This window comes from Astyanax mexicanus, chromosome 22, assembly GCF_023375975.1.
Source record: "Astyanax mexicanus isolate ESR-SI-001 chromosome 22, AstMex3_surface, whole genome shotgun sequence".
Classification (NCBI taxonomy): domain Eukaryota; kingdom Metazoa; phylum Chordata; class Actinopteri; order Characiformes; family Acestrorhamphidae; genus Astyanax; species Astyanax mexicanus.
In genome coordinates this window covers 20,556,586-20,575,115 of record NC_064429.1, presented here as the reverse complement: position 1 = coordinate 20,575,115, position 18,530 = coordinate 20,556,586, and the positions used below count along the sequence as shown (strand labels likewise).

The 18,530-nt window shown below is 39.1% G+C and overlaps 3 protein-coding genes across 6 annotated transcripts in view; 1 reads left to right on the top strand and 2 right to left on the bottom strand.

Annotated features, from left to right (window-relative positions):
- Window positions 1-12,800, top strand: part of ssbp2a (single stranded DNA binding protein 2a) — a 56,262-nt gene extending 43,462 nt beyond the window's left edge. Inside the window, exons 6-17 of one of the 3 annotated variants that reach the window (XM_022667554.2) lie at window positions 1,965-2,024; window positions 4,423-4,480; window positions 5,135-5,205; window positions 5,349-5,410; window positions 6,477-6,525; window positions 6,661-6,696; window positions 6,823-6,880; window positions 8,576-8,646; window positions 8,779-8,857; window positions 9,929-9,957; window positions 10,101-10,191; window positions 12,179-12,800. In XM_022667554.2, the coding sequence (XP_022523275.2) occupies window positions 1,965-2,024; window positions 4,423-4,480; window positions 5,135-5,205; window positions 5,349-5,410; window positions 6,477-6,525; window positions 6,661-6,696; window positions 6,823-6,880; window positions 8,576-8,646; window positions 8,779-8,857; window positions 9,929-9,957; window positions 10,101-10,191; window positions 12,179-12,216 (702 nt within the window). In that variant the 3' untranslated portion in view covers window positions 12,217-12,800. Of the gene's footprint in view, window positions 1-1,964; window positions 2,025-4,422; window positions 4,481-5,134; window positions 5,206-5,348; window positions 5,411-6,476; window positions 6,526-6,660; window positions 6,697-6,822; window positions 6,881-8,575; window positions 8,647-8,778; window positions 8,858-9,928; window positions 9,958-10,100; window positions 10,200-12,178 lie in introns of all 3 variants that reach the window. The other 2 variants (XM_007258307.3, XM_007258306.3) reach the window with 2 other exon arrangements.
- Window positions 12,801-13,211: 411 nt separating this feature from the next.
- On the bottom strand, window positions 13,212-16,830 carry f2r (coagulation factor II (thrombin) receptor). Its single transcript, XM_007258305.4, has 2 exons — window positions 16,592-16,830; window positions 13,212-14,775 (listed from the first exon to the last, which is right to left on the bottom strand). The coding sequence occupies exons 1-2, from the start codon at window positions 16,668-16,670 to the stop codon at window positions 13,610-13,612; spliced, it is 1,245 nt and encodes a 414-aa protein (XP_007258367.3). The 5' UTR covers window positions 16,671-16,830; the 3' UTR covers window positions 13,212-13,609.
- Window positions 16,831-16,933: 103 nt separating this feature from the next.
- iqgap2 (IQ motif containing GTPase activating protein 2) overlaps window positions 16,934-18,530 on the bottom strand; it is a 102,291-nt gene continuing 100,694 nt past the window's right edge. For both annotated transcript variants that reach the window (XM_049470783.1, XM_022667552.2), the window contains one exon: window positions 16,934-17,847. In XM_049470783.1, coding sequence (XP_049326740.1) covers window positions 17,734-17,847 — 114 coding nt within the window. In that variant the 3' untranslated portion in view covers window positions 16,934-17,733. The remainder of the gene's footprint in view (window positions 17,848-18,530) is intronic.

Genomic DNA, 18,530 nt, shown 5'->3' with positions numbered 1-18,530 from the left:
TATTGAGTTGTAGCTTGATTTAACTGACAGAATATTCACAATATTCATATTTTAAATTCGTTTTCATGCTTGGTGTGATTTGTTTGGGTAGGTTTGAATTGCTGGATTTAGGCCAAAAGCGAACCCAGACCCCTAACCTTCGTTCTGGCTGCTAATCAGCCAGATCAGATACTCACAGCAATATTTCTGCATTTAGTTTAAAGTCTTGCAGGATGAGTAGAAGCTGTTGCTGCAGCAAAGATGGACCAAAACCCCTATTAATACACTGTATTTCAGAAAACAAACACTGAGCCATCAGTATAATTAGTGTAATCAAGATGATTGTACCAATATAGATGATTCAGATACTGTGTGGGCAAACAAATACATCTTACACTTCTATATTGTGTCAATTTACAGCAAAAACCCAACATTCTCCAGTTGCTTACAGAGCATGGGTCATTGATAGATTATGCCTATAACCGCATACCATAAATTCCATTATTTTATGATTTTTTTATTATCTGATTTGATGTGTTGAATCTGCTCTGGGTAAGGGAAGCTTCAGCAGTGATTTTAATTTTAATTTTAATGTTCACAGTGATGTAAAACAAATGCTGTAAGCAGTTCTGCATGGTTAGTTGATGAAAGTAATTCCTGCAGTGCCCTCTGGTGGAGGAATTCAGAACAGTTTTTGAGAATTTTGAATTATCTGTAGTAATATATGACTGAATAATGCAGTAAAAGTAGAGGCAATTGACTTTTAGGCTCATGATTGTGTGAACTGGTTTCCAACACAGGGGTAAGTATGGGATTTTTTTTTTTCATGTTTTAAATCATTTTGAGCTTCATTAAAGCTTATATTTTACCACAGTTTAACCACAATTCTAAAAAAAAAAAAAAAAAAACAATACACAATACCTATAAATATTTTGTTTTCCATCTTTTTGCACAGTTTATGTTTTTTATTATGGTCTGTTTATCCAAAACTGTTCCAAAATCATCAATTAAATTGTCAGCTTCACAATACAACTCCCCATTACGTCTACAATGGATGACTGCACCTAAAAACTTCTGAAAAATTAAATTGCCAATAGGGCTGCAACTAATGATTATTTTGGCAGTCAACTAATCTGTCAATTATTTTTCAGTTAGTCAATTAGTCTATGATTATTTCTGCCATGCCCCCTATCTGTTCCTTGTTCCTAGATTTCTCTATCTCTTCAAAACAAAAGAAACAGCTGGACATGGACTTTAAATGACAAGAAGATATTTAAATGTGAATGTTCCGATATTTATTGATAATAATATGTAATCTGTTGTGTTTGTGAGCAGCTTTTAAATCTTTCTCTATAGCATTTTTGTCCTCAGCACTTTGTGTAGTGCATTGCAGTTACAAATGAACATTTTGTCCAAACTGAAACTATTATAACCGACATTGTCAATTATGTTTGATTAATTGATGCAGTCCTGTTTGCCAATTAATGTGTAATGTGTCTTGTAATAAACAACAGTCAGAGGTGCATCTGGAAAAAAAAGATTATCATTGAAAAGTTACTTTATTTTAGTAATTTCAGTTCAAAATATGAAACTCATATATTATATAGATGTATTACACACAGAGTAAACTGTTTTAATACAAAAAAACACTTCATGCTTCCCTCTGCTGACGTCTTTTATGGAGATGTGTATTTCATTTTCCAGCAGGACTTGGCACACTGCCCACACTACCAAAAGTATCAGTTGGTCTTATATAATATTAAAATTTTCTGAGACACTGATTTTTGTGGTTTTCATTGGCTGTAAGTCATAATCATCAATAAAATAAATAAACGCCTAAAATAGATCACTCTGTGTGTAATACATCTATATAATATATGATAAATTATTGAAATAAAGTAACTTTTCAATCATTTAAAAACTTTGTGAATAGCAAAGAAGATTGAAGAGTGGTTCATGTGATTATGTGTTATGTGTTTCTCCAGCAGTTCATGTCCCCTCGCTGCCCTGGCGGTCCCCGAGCTGCACTCAGAATACCCGCTCAGGTAAACTCTTACACTCTTTCATTTCATGGAGAGAAATTGCTGAGCTCCAGCATGGTGTGAAGCTGTGAGGTCCTGATTTCAGTTTTTGAGGTCAGACCTTCAGCGCCTTCAGTTGATCAGTAATGATTTGTGGAGAATGTAAATCTGTAGGAGGGAGAAGAACTCTGAGAACTCTGGAGGAACTTCTGGGTGGCCTCTGTGTTAAAAGCCTTTAATGTAGGAACGGATGTGCAGTATATTAACTAAATAATGCTGAGCAGACAACCATGAAATATCTTGGGTCCAAACTGTCTGCAACCAAATAGAAGTGTAATTGTAAATGTAATAAACATTGGCTTTTTTTTTTAGAACATATGTGACAGTTTAGAACATATGTGACATTGATTCAGTGCATAACAGAAAAAAATAGTAAAAAATAGATTTTTTTAATTAAAATCTTTGTTTAAATAAATCATTTATCAATTCAAATAATCGATCATCAAGTATCTCGAAGTGCAGTCGCAAAGACCATCAAAGTATTATGATTGAACTAGCTCTCATCAGGATTTCCCCAGGCAAGAAAGAGCAAGAGTTCCCTCTGTTGCACAAGATAAGTTATCAGAGTTACCAACCTCAGAAACCACAAGTTAACAGCTACCCAAATAGAAGCCAAATAAATGCTTTACGGAGTATTTTGGTTTGTTTAACACTTTTAAGTTGCTACCTGATTCCGTATGTGTTCCTTCATCCTTCATCTCTCAAAGACTGAACTTCTGGTCATACCAGCAAAACCATCTTTTCAACACAACCTCTCTATAAGTATCGACTCTCTCTCTCTCACCGACAAAGGTTGCTAGGAACCTGGGGGTTCTGGTTGATGACCAACTCTCCTTCACGCACCATGTGGCCTCGGTTGCTCGGTCCTGCCGCTTTGCGCTCTATAACATCCGAAAAATTAGACCGTTCTTGACGCAACAGGCCACCCAACTCCTGGTGCAAGCTGTCGTCATCTCACGCCTCGACTACTGCAATGCCCTGCTAACTGGCCTCCCGGCCTGTGTAGTAAAACCACTCCAGATGATCCAGAACGCAGCAGCACGTCTGGTCTTCAACCAGCCAAAACGGGCACATGTCACCCCGCTGCTCATTGAGCTCCATTGGCTACCAGTTGATGCACGCATCAAATTCAAAACTCTTACAATCGCCTACAAGGTGATGACAGAACAGCTCCTTCCTACCTGCACTCACTCCTGAAGGCTTACGCTACCTCCCGCCCGCTGCGCTCCTCCAGTGAACGTTGCCTCGCCTTGCCAAACATTCACACAAAGCAATCCAGACTGTTCTCATACAGAGTTCCCCAATGGTGGAACAAACTACCTTCCACTACCAGATCAGGAGAATCTCTCGCTATCTTTAATAAACTCCTGAAGACAGAGCTCTTCAAAGAGCACTTACTCTCTTAACACCTCTAACACACTAACTACTTCTAACCTCATTTCCTTCTTCCCCTCCTTCACTTCTCTATCCTATTATTCCCCTTTGACCTCCTTTTATCCCTATCCAAAGATGTTTTACCTTTAAACTTATTTTACATTGTACTTGACTATTGTAAGTCGCTTTGGACAAAAGCGTCTGCCAAATGTAATGTAATGTAATGTAATAGTCTGAATCACTTACAATGTAGGAAAAAATGAAAATCAAAACATTGAATGAGGAGATGGGTGTTTCTGTAAAGTATCACATAACATCATATACAGCTCTGAAAAAAATAAGAGACCACTTAAAAATGATGAGTTTCTTTGATTTTACAAAATTGAAAACCTCTGGTTATATAATCACGAGGAAGATGGATGATCACAAGCCATCAAATCAAACTGAACTGCTTGGATTTTTGCACCAGAAGTGGCATAAAGTTATCCAAAAGCAGTGTGTAAGACTGGTGGAGGAGAACATGCCAAGATGCATAAAATCTGTGATTAAAAACCAGGGTTATTCCACCAAATATTGATTTCTGAACTCTTAAAACTTTATGAATATAATTATTTTTTTGCATTGTTTAAGGTCTGAAAGCTCTACATATTTTTTGTTGATATTTCAGCCATTTCTCATTTTCTGCAAATAAATGCTTTAAATGACAATATTTTTATTTGGATTTTTTGTCTGTAGTTTATAGAATAAAACAACAGTGTTTATTTTACTCAAACATATACCTATAAATAGCAAAATCAGAGAAACTGATTCAGAAACTTGCGCATCCCTAATAAATCAAATCATTATTAGGCACAACATGCATTTCATTCCAAGGAATAGAGTTTGATAAAGACAGTGAAGGTAAATTTAGAAAAAACATTAAAAAAAGTTTGATGTTTGTTCTAAACTACACTTACGTATTTCAAATATTCTGTTTTGTCTTGACCAGGCAATGGGTCCAGGCAGTCAGCCGCTCTTAAGTGGGATGGATCCTATGAGACAGCCTGGTGAGATACAGTAGATGATTATCTTTCTTCTTCGTATGAGCCAGTGAACTGACATGGCTAGGATATCTTCCTAGTCCCAGTGGAAAAACATAAGTAATGAGCCCCCCCTTTACATTATTAATGAATGTTGTAATGGAGCAAACACATTTTAGTGAAAATAATAGAATGAATTGAGTAGAAAGTGCTTTATTACTGAAGCTGAAGCTATTTGGTGGTCTAATATGGGCTGATGTTTGAGTATGTTTTTGAGTTAGCAGAGCTGCCCATGAGTCATTGGTATAAGATTACATGAGCAGTCCATTAAAGGCTGTAATGGGCTCAGTCACTAATGAACCCTGCAGACTGTGGACCCTGGTGTGATTGGCCTCTCTGCACTATTAGTGGTTACACTACTACCTGCCAGTGAGCTAACAGTGAGCTGTGGCTAATTCTTGGTGTGGTTCTTGAGTGATTAAGCTACACTACATCAATACACCATCCTTGGACCACCTTGTATGTTGCTCTGAATAAAGGAATCAGCCAAATACTGTAAATAAATACACCATTAAATGCACCACTGGGATAGTTTATTCTTATATTATTCTAGTAGTGAGTTAATGTGTTGAAGTGTTTAATCTCAAGTTTTAATGTTTATGTAACACTGCTCCTTCCCAGGCCACCCCAACATGAATGGGCCAATGCAGAGAATGACCCCTCCAAGAGGAATGATTCCTATTGGACCTCAGGTTTGTAACAGAGGATACTCTGAGGATAATCACACCACACAGTTTTATAAGCTTCAATTGTGTTGTGTGTGTATGTGTGTGTGTGCTTTTAGATATTTGATTTACTTTGATTTAACTGATGGTAAATTAATGATAATTTGCAGGGCTTCGCTGCTGGAATGCGGCCTCCTGTACATACCCTAATGGGACCAGCGATGCCTGGCATGTGAGTGTAAATAAAATATAATAATTACATGATTAAAATCTGTATAATTTTACTGGACAGCAGTATACTTTACTATATTTTAAACCAATGAGTGTGCTCGGAGGAAAGCGCAGCGACTTGGGTTCCGATACATCAGCTCACAGATGCCTTATGCTGATCGACATCACACTTTGGAGTGATGAGGGGAAAGAGCACCATCTTACCCACCCAGAGAGAGCAAGGCCAATTGTGCTCTCTCAAGGCTCCAGTAGTAACAGCTGATGAAAAGCTGCATGACCAGGATATGAGCCAGCAATCTCCTGACCATAGTGGCAGCGCTTAAAGACCGCTGGGCTACTCAGAGCCGATTCTGTTTGTTTTTACAACAAACCACATAAAATCATTTTCTGAGGCAGGAGCAAGAAAGTTAATACAGAAAGAAGGTTCTGTGTTTTAGACTAGTGCAAATTAACATGGAACAACAGCAGATATGAGGTAATAATACTGCAAAGCACTGCACAGCCGTTTAGCTCAAACTTGTTGATTAAGGTCGAGAGTTTATAAATTGGATAAACTGCTTTTCAAGAGCAGCCAGACATATTGCATAGGGTGAAATCACCATTAGTGTTCTATTTTTTATTGCTACATTTTATTTTGGATCCCTATGTCAAAAAGAAAAATTCAAGTCCAATAAAATACATCACAACAAACCATGAGAACATTGTCTGCTCCTATTTGTCAGACCTAACTGGACTAAAACATGCAGGTGTGAAAACACCACAGTTGTTTGATTTTTCTATTGCTGCATTTTTATTTTGCAGAAATCAATTTTTACTGTTGCCAGTCTCTTGTTTTGTCAACAATGTTTGGCTACATCATCAGGGTCACCCTCAGAACAGTCTGTGTTTATAAAAGGGTTGAATTGAATTTGAGATTACTAAAGCAAACACAGTCCCTCTTATTTTCTGCTGCTTAAAGAACAATATTCAGTATCATCCTTGAGCTACTCCTCTCTGTTTGCTGGTGGGAGGCTGAATGCTTGTATGTGAGCCAGATGCTATTTGTCTTGTGTTTGCGATGTGTGTAGGGCTCCGGGAGGAGGGAGGCCTTGGCCAAATCCTCCAAACGCCAACTCTGTAAGTGTTCCAGAGTATTGCAAACCACACACTCACTTCAAATCCTCTACAGCCAGTAGACCATCAACATCAGCATCTTTTGTAATGCTGTGTCTCTCTGCGCCTCTCTGTCTGTCTCTCTCTCTCTCTGTATAGATATCATACTCATCTTCATCTCCAGGCACGTACACGGTAGGTCTACACTTTCTGGTGTGTTATTCCATTGAGAAACTGCCATAATGATGTATGACTGAATAAGTAGTATCTATACATGCTTCTGTAGGACAGTTGGACTAAGCTGAGTTGGTGTGTTTGTAGGGTCCTGCGGGGGGAGGGGGAGGACCACCGGGCACACCGGTCATGCCAAGTCCTGCAGGTAAACACAAATTCTGCATATCAGTGCAGAATTGCAAACCAAATCGAACAAGACCTTGATAAAACCTGATTGCCCAGTGTGTGTGTGTGTGTGTGTGTTTTTGTGTGTACAGCTCTCGAAAATATTAAGAGACTACTTCAGTTTCTGAATCAGTTTTTCTGATTTTGCTATTTATAGGTATATGTTTGAGTAAAATGAACATTAATGTTTTATTCTATAAACTACAGACAACATTTCTCCCAAATTCCAAATAAAAATATTCTCATTTAGAGCATTTATTTGCAGAAAATAAGAAATGGCTAAAAGAACAAAAAAGATGCAAAGCTTTCAGACCTCAAATAATGCAAAGAAAACAAGTTCATTTGGTGGAATATCTCTGCTTTTAAATCAGTTTTCACACAGTTTGGCATGTTCTCCTCCACCAGTCTTACACACTGCTTTTGGATAACTTTATGCCTTTACTCCTGGTGCAAAAATTCAAGCAGTTCAGCTTGGTGGTTTGACGGCTTGTGATCATCCATCTTCCTCTTGATTATATTCCTGAGGTTTTCAATTTGGTAAAATAAAATAAAAAAATCATAATTTTTAGATCATCTAGAGCTGTATGTATGTGTGTATACACACTTATCACCCAAACAATTATTGCACCCAAATGAAAAATAAATTACAATAAATTATTAAATAGGAACATAGCAACATTAATTGATCTACACATGCAGAAGCAGTGTGAAATGAATGTGTAACGCAACATGCCAGACACCTCGGTATGGAGTTGTAGAGGTTCCTAATGGTGTCCTCTGATTATCCATCTCATGCAACTTGAATATTTCTGCAGATTCCTGCAGCCACCAAATAGCACATTTTAGTCAGGGATACTGTAGGTCTGGCATCTGTATCTTGAAATGGCAGCCGTATGTGAAAGAGCATTGTTCAGATTGTGTGCGGAGATTGCTGGTAGTTAGAAGACCTTTTTAATATAACTTTGATCAATCTGGTATCACATTAATTGCACCACACGATGCTCCACATGATACCAGGCATTTTTGACAAACTGTTAATTTTGGCGCTGACCACAGTGCCTCCACATACGGAAAGTAAATGCAGGAAGAAGGTCCTGTGTTCTAAACTAGTGTGAAACACACCTGAACACACACATTCGTTGGTCGTCTCCATCAAGACACACCATGTTGCACTATTGCAACAGGGCAATGTTGGAACAACCTCAAAAGCTTGCCTTGAAGATGCAGATGCTATGCCATGATCAGCCACATAAAGAGACAAATTATGGGATGCTATTTGACACACTCACCCCTGCAGCAAAATCTGCTTGAATATTCAAGCGTTATAAGATGGATTATTGTAGGGCACCATTAGGAACCTCTACAACTCCATGCCAAAACATCTGCTACACTAATTTTGTAATAAATACTGTCCGTATCAGTCTAAGTGTTTAATCATTTATTGTAATCTTTACCTTATTTCAAAATATCTTTGCAATTCAACACTTTTTTCTTACTATTTTTGGTTATGATTTTTTTTATAAACAGAGGGAACAAAGTATTGCCAAAAGATATGTAGTGTATTAGGATTTACTGTATATACAACCAGTTTAAAGAAACTCTCATGTAATCCTTCATGTTGTTACTGATTCAGCTGTGTTGTTTTTTATTCTTTGATCTGATTTTTTTATTTCAGAGTCGACCAATTCAGGCGACAACATGTACAGTGTGATGAGTTCAGTCCCACCAAATGGAAACAGACCAAATGTAAGAACTTCCACTCTGCATATAATGCTGAAAAAAGAATCGCATATCGGATGTAGGAGGTAAACTATATTGTAATGTGTGTGTGTGTGTGTGTGTGTGTTTGTGTGTGGATGAATTTTCCTGGTCTTTCAGTTTCCTGTTGGCCCTTGTGCTGATGGTGTAATGGGAGGTGTGGCAGGAATGGAACCTCACCCACTGAATGGATCATTAGGTATGGGCAAAATGGTTAAAATAACAGGCTGATTAGTAAAATCACAATATCCTTTACTGCCAGCAGACAATTACATTACATTACTGATGTGTGCTTAGCTCTTATTTTAACTTTAGTCCAGTTTGGGTTCAAGCAAACAATCACTGGAAGGGCTGTACACACAACGCCTGGTTTGTGTAGCAACCCAGGCTGGAAAGCTGGTTTACACTGTAAGCCCGAAAAGTTGAATTTACCTAAAGAAATTGAGTAATGGGTAATGAAAACTTAAGTTAGCATAACTTAAAACATTAAGTTATTACAACTAAAGAAGAAGTTGATTTAACTTTTTTTATTTTTGTTTTACTGTAAGACCAGATAAGTTGAGTTTACTCACTACACACTGATGGTGAGTGTCTGTCAAAAACTGTTGGAACACTCAGGATTCCTCAGTGTAGCTCTATTGGGCAGCATTAGCCGCTAACTGCTGCTAGCCTTAGTGGAACTCTGGAAATCTAAGCTTACTGTAAATAAACGCTTTACTCACCCAAAAAAAAGGAGAGAGAGAAATCTGTGTAGACTAACATCCAGTGCTCATTTAATGTTAAAAGAATATGTTTTTAAGAACTAGAATTTTTTTACTTAGCTTAGCTTAGCTTAGCTTTCAACAGGTCACGGCTCATTTCTTTATAACAAGCATAAATAATTGCGATGACCTAATTGCTGACTAGGTCTGTTGCCTGATTTAAAGTGGAATGGCAAAATTCAAACACGCTAACTTCAGCTTCTTTTTTATTGAGGAATTATGGGTGGACTGTGTCATATGACGATGCTTAAATGTAACTATATTCCTTTACAGCTACTCTAATGTGACAACAGACTAGCAGCTCCCCCTACAGAGCACAGCCAGTAGCTGCTAATAAGACAATGTTCTTTCTTGGTTATTTATTTTGTCGTCTCATTTCTGAAGGAGAGGATTTCAAACACTTTAGCAACCAGTGACACTCGAAAACAAGGGTTAGAGGTACAAATGAGATTTCGAGAAATGGGATTGGACCTAAATCTTTCTTTCTTTTTTTTGTTTTGTCTCGACAGCGTCGGGTGACATTGACAGCCTCCCCAAGGTAAGAGACGCTTCCTCGCTCTATTGAAAGACACTGATTCACTTTCACACGAACACATTCATTCAGAACCACATAAAGGCATCTGAGGATGTTGTTTGTATTGTGATGAAAGGTCTGTCCTGACTGCGTTTTCCATTTACCAGAGCTCTCCCGGGAATCTGAGCATGAACAACCAGCCGAGCACGCCAAGAGATGATGGAGAGATGGGCGGCAATTTCCTCAACCCTTTTCAGAGTGAGAGTGTACGTCGCTTGGCGTTCTGAGATGTGTGCTTTGCAGTAGTCTAAGCTGACAAATAGAGAAGGCTAGACTGCCTCAGAGAGCAGAAATTTGTATAGATGTGATTTATTTGCATGTATATTAAAATAAAGGGACGTCCAGAGTTTGTACAGTGTACAGTATGTTTATAGATAATTAGCTGGAAATAAGAAGTGTGTTTAGCCAATAATTTAGCCTAGCGCTGGGCGGTATACCGGTTCATACACTATAGCACAGGGGAAATTAGATCTGGTATGCATTTTTCTCATACCGCCATACCACTAGAGGTGCTGCGGAGCACTCTGTAGAAGCACACAGTAAAGAACAGCGCCACCAAACAAGCACACTGGGACAGCTTGCTAGATTCTGCTAGCCAATTGGCATAACAAGCTAACGCACTGAAAGCTCCCCTGTCTGGAGCCTAAACACTTGTCCCTCTCTCCATCCTGCCTAAGAACAGCCCTTTATCCCCCAGAAACTGTCCTGAGCACAGAATCATTTATTCAGCAAGTGATAAAACTTGAGGATACGAGGTGGGCAACCTGGTGGGTTGAAGGATAAAATGGAGAAAGAAGGGGATTGTAACTGATTTAAATGTAATGCCTCTTATGGCTTGAACTATTTAAAATATTTTGTTCAAAATAATAATAATAATAATATTAAAAACAATAATAATCAAAATACTGTGTTGTATCGTGAAACCGTCAGAATCTTGAAAAATACTGTGGTATACATTTTTGGTAAAACCACCCAGCAATAATTTAGCCAACATGTGATTAAAATGATAATGAATTATGATAATTATTATAAAATTGAGGGTATCAAAAAAGTTTTTTCTGCTTTTGTTGGGGTAACTGTCTCTACTGGAGCATTTGGAGCATTGTTGTGAGGATTGGATAGCAGCGATTCAGTGATAAGAGCATTCATGAGGTCTGGATGTCCAAACATGATCCAAATTCCACAACTCATCCCACAAGTACTGGATGGAGCACCATCATTCCAGAGAACTCTGGAATCCACAACTGATCCACAACTCTGAGTGCTGGAGGGCATTATTATACTTTAGCCCTTCCCTGGTATTAGCCACAGTTCCAATAGGTTCATGTTCTCTCTGCTCCTCCAGAGAGTAAAATTCTGTTGGCAGTTCTTCTCTGTGCATTTACACGTATTTGTCAGCAATAGGTTTAACGTAAAACATTGTGTCTACACCGAGTTTACTGATGCCTTCAAACTCTTGAGGCGTTTTTACACCTGTAGTTGGTTCCTACGGTCCAAATCAGTTTTTAGTTTGTTTACTTGGAGCATTTTCTCCCTCTTACCAAAATGCGCTTCAAGAAACCATGCAAACGCATTGTTTCCTTTAATTGGTCAGAGCTGTCTGGCATGTGAGCAGGAAAGTAAATATAGTAAGAAGATTCTTTGTTCTAGCTTGTATATCTGTGCAGTTCAAAGCTGCTTTAACAAAGAGCGCTAAAATGCTTTGCTTTCAAACTGTGTTTTTAATAGGATGTGCAGTGCAGTTGTACACTTAGTAAATGCGTAGAGTCGCACGGCTGCGAGCAGTGAACGCAGCACATACAGCACGTGTAAACAGCATGGAGCAGAGACAGTGGATGTTCATAGCTGTGGAAATTAACGTTATCTGGTTAATCTATCAGATTAAACTATGCCTTATCAAGCAGTTTAGCTTTAAATAAGAGGAGTATATTTAATAGCTGGATCAGATCGAAGTGAACCGTGAACCGCTCCAGAGTTCATTTGGGATTAGACCGAGACCACCTCCTCTAGCAGGTCTCGGTTGAGTTGTTTTGATCAGTACCCGAGTGCAATGACTGTTTTCACATCTGCTAAATCGAACTGCACTAACAAATCAGAGTCAATTTTAACCAAAACAAATATTGCTGGTGTAAAAACGCCCTTAATTGTTGCCCACTCTCAGTCGCTCTCTTTCTCTTCTCTGCAGTATTCTCCAAACATGACGATGAGCGTGTGAGAGACTGAGCAGACTGACACATTGACAGATCCGCTAAGATTCTCATGGGATGGGATAGCGCTGTGTTCCCCAAAGGACTGGAGCGTGGACGGGGTGCAATATTCACTCATCTCCAAACTTTCATCCGAGACCAAATCTGAACATCCCATGAACATGAACTATTCACAAACCTGGACAGTCCATGAAGAGGAACCTGAATATACTCGTATTTGTATATATCACTTCAAAAATGTTGCTCTAGACGTGAGCCTCAACAAGGACAAAGCAACCCAAGAGGTTTACCAGTGAAACTCCTGCTAGATCCCTCATGCTGTTTAGTAGTCTTGATCCATACTTCGTACTTCGTACGTCTTGGTATTGCACACTATATGTTAATCCTCATAGGTCATTTTGCTATGGTCTGCGGAAAATGGAGCAAAGGATTTGTTCTAATACAATGAAGATGGAGCTCTCGGTTTGGTTTAATGTACAGTTTTTCTCATTGCTGGAAGCATCGTAATTGGCCGACTCTCTGCTTTTGAGATTTTCTGTTTCTGACATGTGTTGTACTGACATTGACAGAATTATTGCTATAAAGCTCATTTTCAATGTTTTTAAAGGGAGTCGTTTTCTGATTGATGTAATTTTTTTATTTACATTTTAGCTTAGAAATATACAAAAGTACACGTTTATCTGTTTGTATAAAATCAGATTTCCACAGCTGGGAAAGAAAAAGTCCTTAAATGTTGCTGACATATTACATATACACTGTTTACATAATACAGAATAAACACAGTTAACATTTAAATATAGGCAAGTTCCAAGTTCTTGGCCCAGCCTGCTGGCCCTGTAGACGAGCTTCCGTTACACTTTCATTAAGAACGAGTTGAGTGTGTTTGCACAGACAATTCTAGCCAGATGCCGCCGGTCACAATCATTACAACCCACTGCTCTGCTCTGTCCACTGTGGGTGGTATAAACTTTGATAAACTCCAATAAATCACAACACTTTGCCGTGAGAATGCTGAAATTATTGGTTTTGTAAAGAATACAAAGCTTTTAACTAAAAAAGATAAAACAGTGATGTCCCAGTTTTCTGCAAGAACAAAGCTTTGCACTGGAGCTACAAGGCTTATGTAGCTAACCAGCAATAGAAGCTTATGGACAGCAGGTAGCATCCTGCTGCAGACTGCTTTAGTGCTATCCCCTTTTCACAGGTCTTCTCTTTTTGGATTGAAGAAATGGAGGATTTGAAAAAAAAAAACAGACAGAATATCCTATCTTGAATTGCCTAAAATCTGAGTCTGAGATTTGATTTGTATTATTTTTTGACATTTGCTTTTGATATAATAAGTGCACCTCAGGTCAAAGTTGACCCATATTTCTCCTGTCCATAATATGGTCCAAAATCCATCGTCCAGCTCAGGCCGCAAGCTTACTGTACTGCCCACCTGCGTTGCTTTTGAATGTGTCCAGTTTGCTGGACCTGGTGGACTGCGAGCTGTCCGTCGCCCCGGCTGCCGCCTCGCTCCTCCACCTGCTCCTTCCCGTGAAGAAGTCGAGCGCCACCTTGTGACAGCGTGACGAACCGAAATAGTACAGCAGGGGGTCGAGGCTGCAGCTTGCACTGCCTGCACACATGGCCAGCAGGTAGGCGGCGTAGGAGGAGTCGGCCAGACCTCGTGCCGCGTGCACCGAGTGCATCACAAGGATCACGTTAGCTGGAGTGAAGCACACTGCAAACACCACGAACACCGTAGCCGCCATAAGCACGGCTCGGTGGCGCTTAGCTCGCTTGGCTACGCCGCAGAGAACTCGGATGATGCGGTAGTAGCATGTGGCACTGAGGAGGAAAGGGATGAAGAAGAAGACCGAGACAAAGATGGGGAAGAAGTAGACGTAGTAGGAACGAAGCTGGCGAACATCCAACACGTCGTGGCAGGTGGTGATCTCCAACATGGCCACCCGCAGTGTCTGCTGGGACAAGAGTAAAGGGAAGACCCCTGCACTCGAGAGCAGCCAGGAGGCAGCGCACACGGCCCACGCGTTACGAGGCGTGCGCCAGATGAGCGAGTCTGTTGGGTAGACGACGGCGGCGAGGCGGTCCACGCTGATGGCGGTCACCAGGAGCACTGAGCAGTACATGTTGCAGTAGAAAGCCGCGGTGACCAGGCGGCACAGCCCCTCCCCGAACTGCCAGTCGTGGCCCCCGTAGTGGTAGGAGATGCGGAAGGGTAGCAGGAGAGCGAACAGCAAGTCGGCGCACGCCAGGTTCATCATGTAGATGGCTGCAGGCTTTTTGGGACGCACCCGACGCACAAAGGCCACGAGTGCCAGCAGGTTAAGGGGCACGCTGGTAAGGAAGACCAGGGTGTAGATGGTGGGCACGAAAACTGTAGCCAGACGACTCTGGAGAAACACTGAGGCCTCTTTAGAGATATAGTAGCGTCCTTTGGCCACTGGGAGGTGCTGCTCACGTTCCAGGCCCATACCAGACCCACTGCCTTCCTGCACATCCAGATATTCAAAGGGCTCATCAGTGACAGTCAGGAAGAAGCCTGAGAAGGTCCTCACGATGCTGTGGGTGCCTGAGAGGAGTGCAAGAAGAGACAAGAGATAACAGTTAGACACGATGTGAGGAAATGAGATATGAAGACACCATAAACAAAAGCAGTTCTGGAGGAAAAGACTGTGCAGGCTGCAATACAGAGATCTGCCCTTTTAAAATAGTGCAGTTCCTTACAGTATGAGTATAATAATGGTAATAGAGACTTTTCAGTGCATTTATGATATTGATAAAAATAATAATAATACAGCCCGCACAATATCAATATCCACATAATTATAATACAGTCTGTAAAATATCCAAAATATTATAATACAGCCCGCACAGTATTTACATTATTATAATACAGCCCACACAATATTCACATTATTATACTACAGCCCACACAGTATTAATATCCGCATTATTATAGTACAGTCCACACAATATCCACATTATTATAGTACAGCCTGTAAAATATCCACATTATTATAGTACAGCCCGCACAATATCAATATCCACATAATTATAATACAGTCTGTAAAATATCCAAAATATTATAATACAGCCCACACAATATTCACATTATTATAATACAGCCTGCACAATATCAATATCCACATTATTATAGTACAGTCCACACAATATCCACATTATTATAGTACAGCCCACACAAATAATTTGGAATCAGTAACGTTAATCAAGCGGTACCTCGGCAGAAAACGCATGACGTGAACTCACGCGACTAGAGAGAAACTGTAGTCCAAACAACAATAAACGTGCGCGAGAGACTAATAATAGCGATTAGTGAATCCCCTCAGCTGTACATCACTTCCCTACACTCATATAGAGATAACAGGAGGAAGAGAAGAATCAGAGCTTTGTTCTGAGGCTGAGAAACAGATACAGATCCACAGAGGCTGTAGAGACTCAAAACTACAAAACACCGCTCGCAGAGGTGATGGGTTTTAGAAAACTCCGCCTATTATCAGCAGGAGACGCTTGGCGTCAGCAGCAGCCCAACGCAACAACAACTGGCCAGCGTCCAGCTGAGCGGCGGCACAGCGGAATACAGCGCGGTGTACCGCGTTCAGTGTGTAAGAACCTTTACAATCCAATTTATCATGCATTCTTTATTCCAGCACCCTACTTTTATTTTATCTCCCCTCAAACATACAAGTATATACTATTATTTTAATTGACACCACTAATATACAGTAATTGCATTTTACATTTTTTACATTCACTCTTTTATTTGCATTTACATATCAACTATAAAAATATAATATATTAAAAAAAAAAAAATATATATATATATATATATATTAGTGATGTCAATCGATTAAAAATGTATATATATATATATATATATATATATATATATATATATATATATATATATATATATATCCTTTTTAAAATAGTACAGCCCATACATTAACTTCATTAACAATACAGGCCTTAAAGTGTTCTTTCAATTCAGTACCCTTATTATGTTACAGCCCATACAATATTTTCTTTTGACAGACCCACTTTGTTCTTTTTTTTATTAGTTCAGGCCTTACAATATCCTTATTGTTTTAGCACATAATTTCTAGCACAGTATTTATTTTTAAACAGTACAGTGCATTACATACATTAACTTCACTAACAGTACATGTTAGTGACCTTACAGTACAGCCTTTTTATACCAGTACCTATTTTATAGCATTGTTATAATATGTTCCTGTTATCCACATCTAAGTGCAATTCCATGCTTTAGAATCATTCAAAACTTTTGTTTTGTTTCCTCCCTCCAGATGTTTCATATTTAAACTGCAATAATAAATACAGCTCTACAGTAGGATTTGTTAACTCACCGTTGTCCGGCATCATTGCTGCTGTAGTTCCCAAAGCCAGCAGGACCACTGCAATAAAGCTACGCACAATCACAGCCATGTTAAACGCTCAGCACTCTGTAAACTAAAGTAAACTAAGCTCAGCTCAGAAACTGCAGAAGAAGCAGCTGCTCCTGAAGATTCAGAGTCAGACAGCACACGCAGTCCCACACACTCATTCTTCCCTCACTGCTGGAGTGACTGAGCGGGAACATCCCCTCCCCTCGGCTTTTGGTTACATGTGAACGCCCACATGTTGAACTCAGAACTGAAAACAGGCATTAAACACCCCCATTCTCAAAAATAATAGAAAGTTAACACATGTATTTTTTTATGTTATTTATTTAATTATTTCAGTTCAGCTGTTACATCACCCGTACATTCTTTTAAAAGCTCTACCCAATGCTCCTTATTATTAGATCATTTAAAATATGCACACAGCTTAATCACGTATGAATGGAAGGCACTAGTCGAAAAACAGATTTTTCTGTGGCTTTAATATATTTTTTGGCTTTCCCCATAAATTGTTCAGAAGCAGAGGCAGTAGTGCTTGAATAGTGAAATTCATTCATTTTAAGTCTTAATTGTTCCCTGTTTTTTCTTTCTTTTTGTACAGTGACATCATAACAGTGGTCCACATACAGTACTAACTATATATAAAATATATAATTCAATTATAATACCATTTAAAAATATAATTCATGTACAATTACCGCGTGGAAAACAAACATAAACGAGTTATAAGCCTTCATTGGTAAAGTTGTGCTAAAAGGTTTTTGGTACAATTTAATTGCGATTCTAATCAACACCAATCAGCAGTCAGAGTCAATCAGAGTGCTTAAGCTTCTCTATATGTACAGCTTTAATATGTGGACTCTTAATATGCAGCAAATATCTTATAATTAAATACTCAAAATCTCCATTAACAACAACTGAAATCCCAGAATTCCCAGTTCCGCAGGCTTTTTTTTAAATATAAAACCAGCTTAACCTGAAGGCCTGAAGGCACACACTATTCTCTCACTGTGCATTATATATCAAAGACTTAGTATTAGCATTAGTTCACGTTCCCAAGTGTACAGGCGCTCATCTCAGTAAATGCGTACGGAATTCTGAAACGCAATTCACTTTCCGTAAAACTTCTTGTTCAGCAGGAATATGAGGAGGTTGACATTGACTTTGGCCTTGTCGAACATTTTCATGACAGCGACTCCCTCATACTGAAGCTGTAGAAGATCCTGGAGGAGAAAAAAATAAACGTCAGTTTTCAGCTAAATAAGTAAAAAGATTAAATGTTTCCTCCAAGGTTTAAGCAGCGACAGCAGCAATGTGTGTGTATCAGTGTACTGCTATTTACAGAGCAGGCAGGGAGTGAGGGAGAGAGCCAGCAGGGAGAGCTGAGAAACATCAGGTTTAAGTTTGTTTTTACACTCTTACACTAACCACATGCATTAGGTCAATAAAGCCTTCAGCTTCAATTCTCTCACTTGGTATCAGCTTACTCAGTGTCCTATCTCTTCACAAACTGTCTCTTCTTCAGCTGAAAAGTACAAGCTGTATAGGACTAGGATAATAACATTAGCATTGCATGAATCTGGTTGACTGCATTTCTCTGTATAAATTTCATTCATATATGTGACTTGAGTAGCACTGCTAAAGATTTTTGAATTTTGATTAGAATAGCACCGCTAAGGTAAATGTATGACTAAGGTTGCAATGACAGCAAGCTAAATATGTGACTAGAATAGCAGTGCATCTTTAAAAATTAGAATATCATAGAAAAGTTTATTTATTTCAGATTCAAAATGTAAAACTCAAATATAGATGTATTACGCACAGAGTGATCTATTTTAAGCTTTATTTGTTTTATTGTTGATGCTTATGACTTGCAGCCAATAAATACCCAACAATCAGTCTCTCT